General features: G+C 36.0%; 1 protein-coding gene across 8 annotated transcripts; it reads right to left on the bottom strand.

The window, feature by feature from the left end:
* Positions 1–6274: 6274 nt before the first annotated feature.
* Positions 6275–7669, bottom strand: LOC149502196 (phosphatidylinositol N-acetylglucosaminyltransferase subunit P-like). 8 transcript variants are annotated; one of them, XM_089730516.1, is made up of 3 exons: positions 7583–7669; positions 7140–7268; positions 6275–6884 (listed from the first exon to the last, which is right to left on the bottom strand). In XM_089730516.1, the coding sequence occupies exon 3, from the start codon at positions 6770–6772 to the stop codon at positions 6311–6313; it is 462 nt and encodes a 153-aa protein (XP_089586642.1). In that variant the 5' UTR covers positions 6773–6884; positions 7140–7268; positions 7583–7669; the 3' UTR covers positions 6275–6310. The 8 variants fall into 8 exon arrangements, with proteins under 8 accessions (XP_089586642.1, XP_089586640.1, XP_089586641.1 ...); XM_089730514.1 differs by having other exon boundaries at positions 7545–7649; XM_089730515.1 differs by having other exon boundaries at positions 7541–7632.
* Between the last annotated feature and the right edge of the window lie 5627 nt (positions 7670–13296).

Here is a 13296-nt window from a genome sequence, read left to right on the forward strand (position 1 = left end):
AAATTGCACCGTTTCTGCCGTAAATCAGTCGTGCGGCTTATACCCGTTCTAAATTATCTGTTTAACGATAGTGTCACAAAATAACAAAAACATTCATTAGTAGAAATACAAACGTTGAAAAATAATATTGTTAACATGCGTGAGACCACCTTAAATCTAAAATACGGTATGTACATACCTTTAAGGAGTATTTTATCTCAACAGTTAGCAGGATTTAGAAGTCTACTTATTTTGTAGAACTTAATATTAATATAAAAATTGTACAAAATAATAATAAGTTTGCGAGAAAATACCACAGTATTTTCTGAATATTTTGCTTAAATTTTAAACTATACATAAATTTTAATTCACCAGTGAAACTTTGAAATACAGTAGTCATACGAACCTACATTCTGTGTGTAATTTTAGACTCCCCGAGCACTAGACAGCCCGGAACTCTTAGCTGCGTCAGCCAATACAAAGCGCCTGTTGCACGGCAGCCAGAGCGAGTGTTGGCGAATGTATGTGGCTGCTGTCAGTCCCCGCGCACTTGCTGTAGCAGCCAATGCATATTAATTTTGCCAAATGTAATGACACAGCATGCTTGTACAATCTCGTGTATTTAAAAAGACGGATCTGGGTATGTATGAACATATTTAAAATAGTTATAGAATAAGCCTTTTGAATGTCCTTCTAGAAAAAGAGGATGAATCCAGTGTCTTTTCTTTTCTTTGCGTTTTTTACGAGATAAAGTACAAATCGCTCGACGAAAGGATCATAAATGGGCGTCGATTGGCTACTATAGGTAACTGACTGCTTAAATATATCGGTTGCCGCAGCCAAGCTGCCTAGTGCGCGGAGAACCTTAAGCAATATTTATGGTCTCGGATTAACACTTACAACCAAGTGAGCCATAAACCGTCTACGGCAAAAAGAGTTCATTGTTGCATTGAATTAATGCATTTCAGTCAGTGACAGTTACAACACTGAATAGGAATACACGACGTCTTCTTACTCATTAATTCAAGGACACTTATGTTTAATTTTGTACAGAAAATACTTACCATTACTAAAAAGATACATTTTGTGTAAGCCTTCCCGTTGACCTCGAATTATAAAATTTGGCAAGAAGCAAGGTCTTGCACAGGTAGAAGGAAAAACATATAAAGTTTCAGATATACATAATTATGTATATCTGAAAATAGTACACTTGTCTCTTGGACACAAACGTATACAATTTGAACAATTAGGAACACGTTTGCAGATTGCAGAAAAGCATCGACCAATAAATACCTAGTCTTGCCATAAATACTGAGACAAAGGAAAAAAAAAATCTATTGCAAATAACATTTACTACTTTTACAGTGTGTTAGTTTAATACATAAATATAAAACAATTTAAAGTAGAAAAAGCTTATTCGAAGTGGTCTCCATTGGCTGCAATACAGTCCTTTAAACGTTGAGGCCAGTTACCAATAGAAGCACGCACTCTTTCCATGGGAAAAATTTTCACTGCCAATCGTACGGATTGTTTTAGGGACTCCAAATTATCATGGTGTTTACAGAAAGCCGTACTTTAAAACTGACCATAAATCATAATCCAGCGGATTAAGATCGGGACTAGACGACGGCCAGTCTTCAGCTCTGATGAAGTCCGAAACGTTCGTTTCCAACCAAGACTGCGTAGGCCGAGCTTTATGACCTGGCGCCGAATCTTGCTGGAAGGACCATTCTTGATTATTGAACATGGTGTTGTTAAGGGGCTTCACTACCTTCTCAAGAATGGTATCTTGATACACTTGTGCCGATGTTTTGATACCTTTTTCACAAAAGTATGGCTCAGTCACTCCTTCATAGCTAATACCCCACCAAACCATCACTGAAGTCGGATAATGCCCACGTTGCACTCTGTCGACTAATTGGGAAGCTTCCTTAGAACTTTGAGCATAAATACGGTCATTTTGTTTGTTAAAATGTTGCTCAATTGTAAAAAATTTCTCATCCGTAAACAAATTTTTTCTATGACCTCCCTTTGCGTACCGCTTCAGTAGTTGTTTCGATTTTACCACCCTATTCGCTTTTAAATTATCAGTTAAGAAATGACCAGTACGTCTCTTAAGGGCTGCAAGTCCTAAATCATCTTTTAAAATACGCGACGTGGTTCTAGGTGCTATCTTCATCTCCCGAGATAAAATCTTTTGCTTTCGGACAGGATTTCTTCGAATTCTTTCCCTAACTGCTTTGACCACCTTTTTCGTACGAACACTACGTGGACGGCCAGATATTTTTCTGTCACAAACAGAGGAGGTCTCATTGTACCTTTTAATAGCCCGGTACACAAACATTTTACTAATACCAAGCGTATGGAGAGTTTTAAAAATTGCATTTGACTCCATACCTACTTTGTGTAATGCAATCACAGCGATTCGGTTCTCTTTATCACCCCACTCCATTTTAATATCGCAAAATATTGTAAGTACAATGTATTGGCGCCAAAATGAGAAAACTCAATGAGCAATCATATAAAAATGACAGATTCCAAATTCAAATGTAATATTTTCTTTATTTTTAATTGTAACAGTATTTGTGGCCAGACTAAGTACCTACATAGAAAATGGATTGGACATAATTGTTTTCGATCGCATACTTAAGGTTGTCTTTCTGACAATCAAAACGAGAATGGTCAAAGGGCCTCTCATCCTTTTTTTTTCTACCTAAGCTGGTAGCCTTGAGAGGCTATTCCAGCGTAACCTTAACTAGTAGGTGAGCTCACGGGTCTCAAACCTGGCGAGGTTGCTAACACGAATGTAGTTACCGGCGGCCACGATGAGAGGGTTCTCGTGTCGTGCCGCTTTATCGAAGTGGGCCTCTCATCACAGTAACTTCTATTTTTAATTTAAAATAAAGTCATAGGCCTCTACCATCGTCGCATGCCACGCGACACTATCCGATATTTTTCTGCGCATAATCCCAAATGTTAATCTTATCTCAATCTTAATTTCTTTCTTGTACTTATAAAATCAAATTAATTAATTGGTGGTAGGACGTCTTGTGAGCCCACGCGGATAGGTTATACCACCGTGCCTATTTCTACCGTGAAACAGTAATGCGTTTAGGTTTGAAGGGTGGGGCAGCCGTTGTACTTTAAAAACTGAGACCTTAGAGCTTATATCTCAAGGTGGGTGGTGGCATTTACGTTGTATTTAGATGTCTAAGGACTCCGGTAACCACTTAAAACCAGGTGGACAGTGAGCTCGTCCACTCGCCTAAGCTATTTATTTTTTTGTAGAAAGTAAACAAAATGTGTTAAATTCTTTTTAAATAGTACGCAAAATACATTGCCTCTCGTGGCGTGTCTATGATACAAGCCACTACATAATATACTGGTTAGCGCTCCAAAGTGAGAAACACAGAGACACACAAAGTGAGATTGCAAACCCATAGTAGTCTCGTGGTTTAGGTTAAAATATTTTACTAGTTTATGCTTTTCTGTCTGTAGGTACAAGACTCTCGTCCTGAGGAATTGCGATATCAACCAACACTTCCAAACGCGCAGACCGCCCAATTGTCACAATAACCTATAGGCTTATTGGCAACAATAGAATTATACACTGGGCCATACTTATTTTAATTGCCATTCTGGGACATTGTGACAAATACCGCCCTGTTACCTATACCCTGCATTATTTGAGTAAAGGTCTAGAGCATAATTTAGATAAATATAATACTTCAATTACAGAATAAATTAACCTGGTTAAGGTGTCAAGCTTTCTCTTTTCTGATTGAATTTACAATTTCCCATAAAGAAGTGGTGCTGTTGTTGACTACTTATATTACCTACCTGTTGTTATTTAATCTCGCATTGGTTACTTCATAAATAAATGGAGGTACCCACAGAATACCAAAAAAGATAAGAATGCAACTGTCGTAATGGACATGGACGTTAAGGAAATCAACTTTGTTTACAATATTGTACTTAAACGAGCGCGCTCGAGCGTCGTGATTTATTCTGAAGCAATAAAAAACAACAGAAAAGATTTCACTGTAAACATCAATACCAACCGAAACTTCAACATAGTCTCGCATAATAAATTAGGTAGGTATTTTGAAAGTGTTTTTTTTTTCCTACCTAAGCTGATAGCCTTGAGAGGCTATATCAGCGTCGCCTTAACTAGTAGGTGAGCTCACGGGCCCAAAACTGATGACGTTGCTAACACGAACCATAGCAAGAGTCGTGCTTCGCAGAATCTACCACCGGATCAGAAACGCGACCCACTGAGAAGATCCGGCGAGAAACTCAGTGGGCTGTGTCTGAGGGTTAATTTACTCGTTGAGCCCTTCGTCGCAAGTGACGGGTTCGACGAGAACGATGACCGGTGCTTGAGGTACCTAAAAGCACCGTTAGTGGATCGGGAGTATCCGAAATGACGTGGGAAAGTGTCATTCTACGGAATCCTTTTTATAGCTGTAGTTCGGCAGACAAGCACAGGTCAATGTCGTGTTTCGTTAGAAAGATTGATATCTGCCTTCGAGATTTGAGCATCGCCATAGTCTCATCACTTTATGCGAGTACAATTTTCGTGAAATTGACACATACTGTCCTATAGACATGCAACGTGAATGAAGTCACTTGTGAGATATTAAGGTCGGAGTCTAAATTGTATTGCATAACAGCTTTTCCGTCCTATCCCCACTCACAATACGCTCTATTTACCAGTAATGACGCGTAAATTTATTTTGAAATTAAAGTTTTGGAGTTTGATTTTTCTTACTTTAGGATAATATTTCTTGATAGTAGAAGTTGTTTAAGAACACATCTTAGTCGCATACATCATTGCTGAAGGTCGTGTCCCTGAAAGGCCTTCGTGGCTCTTTGTACCATCAGCTTCAATTTCGTTCGGTTGTCGGCTTCACTCAGGGCGGTCGTAAGAATCGAGAGAGCGCGGTTACGAGGGCGGCACTGAAAATTTCGGGAATTAACGAAGTGACACAACATTACTATTTAAAAATGTATTTATTGCTTTTCGAAGTATTCTTCGCGAAATTTGACACATTTTTCCATACGATGGAACCAATCATTGAAGCAACCATTCCATTCGGAAGTTAGGGTCTCCAAAATGGCCGTTTTGTAGGCGTCCACAGCTTCTTCAGGTGATGAAAATCTCTGTCCACGCAATTTATTCTTTATTTTAGGGAAAGTATAGAAATCATTAGGGCTTAGGTCGGGGCTGTACGGCGGATGGTCTAATAATTCTATGGTTTCTTGCTCTTAAAACTCTTTTGTTCTGTGCGCGGTGTGAGAACTCGCATTGTCGTGATGGAATCAATCAAAATCATCGCTCTTGAATTTTCTCGAGTCAATTCCATTTTCTCAACGACTAAAGTTTGACAAAATCTCGTGACAAGACCGAGAATCTTTTTTTAAATAAATAAATGGTATTCGATTTTGAAAACCAAGGAGTTTTCAATTAAAAATATTTTAATATGACAGGAACAGTGGAAATATTCCATTCCCGATACTTTTAGTGCAGCCTAGTACCTGATCTGACCAACGGTTTGGCGGCCGGCCTACCTACCTTCTACCTTGCCCACCACAGCCAATTTTTCAAGGTTGTCTGATGGCCGCCGAGCAATATGGCAAAGTTACCAAGAACACAACACACACATTAAATTAATAATACTTCATTTGGAAATGTATTAATTATGTAGGTATCTGTGCTATTTGAACACACATTGGCCGAATCCTGATTACACAGGAGCCAGTCACCGTCGACGCCTTAGACACGTCCTAACAGATCCATCATCATCATAAATAAATAAATAAATAAATCAGATCCAATAACTCTTCCATTAGATGCCTTCAGCTCTAACCCTAGGAGCAGGCTTACGGACCCCGGTAACCCTAAAGAGTTCGACGTGCAACCTAACCCGTGCATCAGCCTGCTGGGTTTCTCGCCGGATCTTTTCTGCGAGTCGAGATTCCAATCCGGTGGTAAATTCATTCGCGAAGAAGTTGCTCTGAGTTTTTAGATCTCCTTTGGAGGCGCTCAGGCAGCTTCGAAAGGATAAAATCACATAGGATCTTAAGCGAAATTCAGTTAATTTAGTATTTTTAATTTCTGGAAACTCTTTCTTTATATCTATTAAAGTGGCCAGTTTTGGTTTGCACATCCAGTGTTAAAATCAGTAATAACACACAATATGGGCATCATCACTTTCTTTAAATAAAATATGCAAACAACACATTTAGATTCTAAATCATCAAAGGTTTTGATATTAAAGTTAGCAAAAACATGTTGAATGCTAGAAAGACTAATAAAATTCAGTCTTATTTATTTCTTTACATAATATAGCTTTTTACAAACACTTTTTATATCTATATCTATTAAATGGGGCACAGCATTTTCTTTAGAATCAACATAATTTTTATATTCACAATTATTACTATCCTGACAAATACAACCATTTGAGGAAAAAGTTTTATCATTTGCTTTACCTGTAAAATCAGAAAATTTATCTTGAAAAGTGTTTGGACTATCAATATGTGGAGTAAGTATCATGTTAATACTTGGATAAATCAGAAAAGCAAATACAGTTAATGCTACCAGAAATTGTATTGGTAGTGCTGTTGACCAGTACTTTTGTGGATAGTAATAAATGTTAAAATAATGTAGAAAACTATCTGGTGTAAAAGCCCAAATACAAAACATTGTTAGGGTTGTTTTGCTAAATAAGTACAGAAAGAAGCCATATAAAGATCTTGATGGTGTCGGTGCTGGTGTGTGTTCAGGCATTGCTGGTTATTTTGTTGCAAAGTTTTCCACAGTTTTTGTGATAAGAAGTATATTTTTTAGGATCGCATTCACAGCTACTCTTAGGCGTTTTAAATCTAAACTTTTAAATTCTCTGAAAAAAGAAAAGTTTTAAGTGAGTGTAAAATTTTGTCTGTAGTAGTTTAATTTAAAGGCAAATAAGGACAATGGTAAGTCACAAGTGAAATACTTGGTGAAATCTTTTTTTAAATTTGACTTGTATTTTCTATAATTTGTTCAGTAATATTATAAATTAATAATATGACTATTATTAAATTTTAATCAAAAATGTGATTATGACAGATACAAATATAGGTATTCAATATTCATGCAATATTTCAATACTAACATGTAGAGAACATTAGACTTTAATTGAAATTCTCTATGTACACCACTTCCTTTTAATTCCTTGTCAACATTTAGTACATCGTAGACAAGAGAAGCATTATCATTGGACGTGAATGAAAATTTTAGAGTTCTGTAACAATAGGTTAAATTTAAAATTTAACAATGCACCTGCTAAACTATAAAGTTATAAAATAAGGTCAGAAGTATGTAATTAAATAACACTGTATTAATTTAATACTGTGCAAAATTCTCACATAGCTGTTTTGTCCGTACATTTCGTGTTCATTTCGATTAATGATATTATTTTAATATAGTATGTTTATAGGTTATGTTTACTGATTTTACTGATACGTAATACGTTTTTCGTTTAATTATATTCGCGTACAGCTTATGATTATGTACCTACTTTTGTAGGTAATATTGTTACGATTTGATGGTTTTTACCCGACTCTTGACTGCCGTAGGAAAACAAAGTTTTTCTCTGATAAGTGTGTTATCTATGCAAAGTATTGCAAAGTGTTTTTTAAGTGTACTTGAATTTTTGGCGGGAACGCGAGGAGTGAAGTTGTGCGATTTGTTGTTATTTTGTTTATTTAGTGTTTCTTCAGGTGTGTAATAACGGTGTTTTATTAACTGTTCAGTATCTGTGAAAGTGCACAAATGTGGGAAAATGAAACAAAGCCGCTGGATGTATTATAACTTCTCGGAATCCTCCCAAAAGGTCCACACCATTTTACTGAGATTATATTTCATCCCATATATCTCATCTTATTTCGCTTCATGCCATGTTTCATAATATTAATCAACTTCTTTTCATTTCACTTCATATTATCATTTGCAGAGTTAATTACCGTACAATGGGGTAAATAGGGACAAAATTGACCTTCAGATTGAATTTTAAAATAGTTCCAATTAAATAGTCACTGCTCAACCAAAGAAATAAGTTGAGTCTTGAACGTACCTAGGTGATAAAAACCGTTACATTATTTTAATTATTCATTTTAAAGAAATAATCGGTAAAATAATGGCCGTCCCAATTTACCCAGCGTCCGGGGTAAATTGACACGGTTAAGGGTTAAATTGGGATATTTGTAAGGGTTGTCAACTCGCAGTACTGCGATATATAGGTAGGTGCCATATAATTATTTATATGGACCGAAATGATGAATACAATCCATAATTTAAGCACAATACACAACATAGTGTAAATTAAGCTGGTTTCTATTCCGAAGCGATGTGACGTGAATGATAATCAACAATACAATGATCAAAAAAAGTATGTGCAAGTTGTATTTTAGAAAATTATTATTTAATTTCCTTAAAAATCACAACTCTGAAACAAAATCATAAAATAGAATAAAAAATAGAAAACAAAAGGACTGGAAATGCATTAATACAATTTTATTTAATCAACATTTTCAAAATGATCTTTGAGCAAGAGTAAGATATCAGGTGAATAAGATAAAAAAACAGCTTTATCTGATTACTGCCAATAATAACAAAAATAAAAGAAATTCTTTCTAAGCTAAATAACTAAACTCAATTAATTCACTCACTCATAATTGGATATCTCGGATTTTTTATTAATGTTACATTTAAAATCTGAGGCCTGTTTTTATTTGTGTGTGTTCGTTGTGAATGTTAACAAAATCATGCTTCGACGCGTGAATAGATTATGAAATAACAAAAGTTTTGATTCGTTTGAGTTCTTTTAACTTTTAATTTTTTTTATTGCTATAAAGAACATACGACCGGGCAGATATTACAAGGTAAATGTCGCAAAAAAAGTAATTATATATATACTTTTCTTTTACCTATAATACTTACATAAACTAACTGATAAACACATTAACCTTCTTTACATCACGCAATTAAGTGATAGTATAGGCTAAAAAATCTATTATAAGATATCAGTGACAACCCTAACAAGCCATCCCTATTTTGTCTTTTGGCGTTCCAATTTTGTGTTTTCTCGTCCCTAATTTTTCCAGTCTCGTTCCAAATTACCCTACAAACGTCCCAATTTTCCCCAAAAAGAAAGGAAAAAATAAAAAAAATTTATTTTGTCGAAATATTGTATTTAAAATAAGAATATTGCAACTTACCGTTTGTTGTGGTATTTCCAGGTGTATTAAAAACTTATATAAACTGTGATCTTATTGAAAAAACAACGATAATATTACTTTTTTTAAAAGTTCTTTAAGCTGTTTTAAAATGCACTTTTCAACCACTATTTTCAATTTAATTTGACGAATTTTTGGGACCAACTTAACTCATATGTAGTACTTCCATAGTTAACTTGGTTTTTCTTCTATACATTGATAATTAAGAACATAAACAAAATTAGGTAGATTCCGTGCTACAGGTACTTTGAGAATCTTCCGCAGGTTTGTCCCAATTTACCCCAGGATCCCAATTTACCCCATGTCATGGTACTACATTAATCAAATTACTTTCTCAATCTAAGTTATCTATACCGTCCCACGCTACTAATTTAATTCATACTTACACTGATATTAATAATGGCCAATACGAACAGTTTCCTTCGTTTTTTATTATTCATAAACTGTAAATATGCGTAACTGTAACGGCGAAAAAAAAACTTATTACTTGACATTGGCTAATGCACAAACCGTGCAGGAGCAAAAAAAAAAAAAAGCATGATCTCAATGTGTTCTTTTTTTTCTACCTATTCTAGTAACCTCGAGGGGTTATTCTAGATTCGCCAAGCTTGTAGGTGAGCTTACGGGGCTCAAACCGGTAGTGTTGCTAGCAAGTAGTTAGCAAGAGCAGTGCTACGCAGAATTTACCACCGGATCGGAAACGCCACACACTGAGAAGATCCGGCGAGAAACTCAGTGGGCTGTCTGTGAGTTAATTTACTCGTCGAGCCCTTCGTCGCAAGCGACGAGTTCGACGAGAACAATGACCGGTGTTTCAGGTACCTAAAAGCACCGTTAGTGAATTGGGAGGATCCGAAATGACGTGGGTTACCGGTAACAAGCGCCCAGTGAGCTGTAGAATCTGCAACATGAAACAAACAGCTACTAATGTGAAAAGATTGAAATCCTTAAGTCGACGGTGGGCCAAGAAACATAATATGAATAATAGTAAAAATACTAACAGAAGTCACATAGTACATGTGCATCTGAAACTACGAGGAATTTCCAAAAGAGTGTTGTCATCTAAGTTGTCTCTCCTGACCGTTTAAAATCTTGTTTTTAAATTGGATTTAATGGGTCTTCCAACAATAACTTGCCGTTTACAGGTAGACACTTTTTCAAATTGTCCCATGAAGAAGATGGTGCTCCTTACTTCTACCCTCCATAGAAAAATGGAAGACTCTCCATAACTGCAACAAATTTTTTGACTAGCAATCATTGCCGATCTAGTTAATTTATCTTCCTGAAAACCACATCAGCGTTTAAGAGTCGAGTGGATAAGATTGCGTCCTTGCAGTCGTTCTTGACTAATGTCACCCACGATTTTACACTGGTTCAAGCTTTAGTAGCACTTTCTTCCTTCCTTCTTCCTATTAGGCAGTGACTGGCTCTGCCCCTGGTTAGGCAGTGGCTTGGCTCTGCCCCTGGCATTGCTGAAGTCCATGGGCGACGGCAACCACTCACCATCAGGTGGACCGTATGCTCATCTGCCGTCAAGGGCAATAAAAAAAGCAAACTAATAGTGGATCCGATCCAATGGAAAAGATCTGATATAATCCTTATATACAAGAAAGGAGACCCTCAAGACATATATAACTACCGCCCGATTAGTCTTCTTTCAAGTGTATACAAACTGTTCACGTCAATACTACAAAGCCGGCTGAGCCCGCAGATAGATAACTATCAGCCAGTAGAACAAGCAGGGTTTCGTTCTGGATTTTCTACAACGGATCATATACAAGTTTTACAACAAGTAATGGAGAAATACAAGGAATTCAACAAGCCACTTTACATTGCTTTCATTGACTACGCCAAAGCGTTTGATACGATCTCTCATGATGCTATTTGGGAAGCGCTGAATAAATGCTACATAAACGAAAACTATGTAAGAGTACTGAAAGACATTTACGAAGGTAGCGTAAGCCAAGTCAAACTGGAGACGCGAGGTCCTGATATACCGATCCGTAGAGGCGTAAGACAAGGAGACCCTCTCTCACCTAAGCTGTTCATAATGGTACTACAACACGTTTTTGATAATCTTAACTGGCAGGCGGAAGGGATTAGAATTAACAAAGATCGGCTTACACACCTCAGATTCGCAGACGATATTGTCTTATTTTCTGAAACAAGCAAAGGATTAGAAAGAATGATAACAAGTTTAAATGAAGAAAGCGAAAAGGTGGGCCTCAAAATGAACGAAAATAAAACAAAAATAGTTACTAATGATTACATTAACGCCATATACTTGAACGGAAAGCCGCTTGAATATGTGAGCAACTACATATACCTGGGAAAACAACTATCATTCGATGACAATAATGAAGAACTAGAGGTGGAGCGGCGTATCAACATGAGTTGGAAAAAGTTTTGGTCCCTGAAGGAAATCTTGAAAGGGGAATTCCCCCTTTACCTAAAGAAAATTGTGTTGGATACCTGTGTTCTACCTACTCTTACATACGGATGCCAAACGTGGACATTCAGCACCAAAACAAAAAATAAACTAATAACATGTCAAAAAGCAATGGAAAGAAGCGTACTAAAAATAAGAAAAATACAAAAAGTAAAAAGCGAAAAAATTAGACAAAAAATTAAAGTTATAGATGCCTTACAATATGCTTTAAAACAGAAATGGCAGTGGGCAGGACATATAGCAAGACGCACAGACAAAAGATGGACATTACAGACAACTATGTGGAAAGGACCAAGAGGAAAAAGAAGAAGAGGGCGCCCTAGAAAAAGATGGATAGACGATATAAAAGCGATAGCAGGAAGCGATTGGATTTTTAACTTTTGAAAGAAAGGCTTACATGAGTCTGGTACATGAATGTTTGCTATAGCACGCACACATTTCTTTTGTGCTTTAAATACGTACTCTGTATTAGTGGCGTTTCCCCAGAATATTAAAGCATATCTAAGGGTTGACGCCACATATGCATGGTAAGCTGTCAGTACAGCTGATTGGTCTACTACTTTCACTAACTTATACAAGGCATACGTATATTGGTTTAATTTTTTACATATTGTATCAATGTGTGTTTGCCATTTCATATCATTATCAATCCAAATACCAAGAAATTTAGTACTATTCACTTCTTCAATATGTGTCCCATCATATTCTATTTTCAAAGAGTGTTGTATTTCTTGTGGGTATGTGACAATTTTTGTTTTATTTAGGTTAATTACTAAATTGTTTCTTAATAACCATTCTATAACTAGCTTAAGAGTAGTGTTAATAGCGGACTCTAAGGAATTTAATTCTTTTTCTGTAAAGATGACGGTGCTATCATCGGCAAAGAGAATCATCGGATGTTCTATGGCTTTAGGGAAGTCATTAATATAAATTAGAAAAAGGAGCGGCCCTAGTACGCTGCCTTGAGGTACACCGAATTGCATTTTCATCCAATTTGAGTGATAGCTTTGTACTGTCCTACTCAGTGGACATATGTTGTCTATTTCAACCCTTTGATATCTGTCAGTTAAATATGATTTAAATAATTTATGGACATTGCCTCTAATTCCGTACATAAGCATTTAATTTATCTAGAAGGGTTTTATGATCCACATAATCAAACGCTTTAGTCATGTCCATGTACAGTGTAGCAGTAGGAGTTCGATTATCTAAGTTGTAATAATAATATATAGGTTTTAATAGGTCATGTATAGCCATGTTAATTGATTTATTTCTTCTGAAACCTTTTTGCTCTTGTGTAAATAAATTATGTTTTTAAAGGAGTTAATAGCTTCGTAAATAATTTTCTCTATAATTTTGAAAAAAATGGGAAGTAAAGATATGTAGCGGTCTTTAACAAACAATGTTTTCTTTATCGTCTTTCTTAAAGAGTGGCTTAATGACAGATCTTTTTAGTTTGCTTGGAAAAACGCCATGTTCTATACATAAGTTTATGATATGGCTAAGTACTGGGCTTATAATAAGTACTACCGATTTAATTGCCGATGTAGTAATATTATCATAACCAGAACTATGAGTGTTTTTAA

This window comes from Bombyx mandarina, chromosome 10 (genome assembly GCF_030267445.1).
Source record: "Bombyx mandarina strain Sakado chromosome 10, ASM3026744v2".
NCBI lineage: Eukaryota > Metazoa > Arthropoda > Insecta > Lepidoptera > Bombycidae > Bombyx > Bombyx mandarina.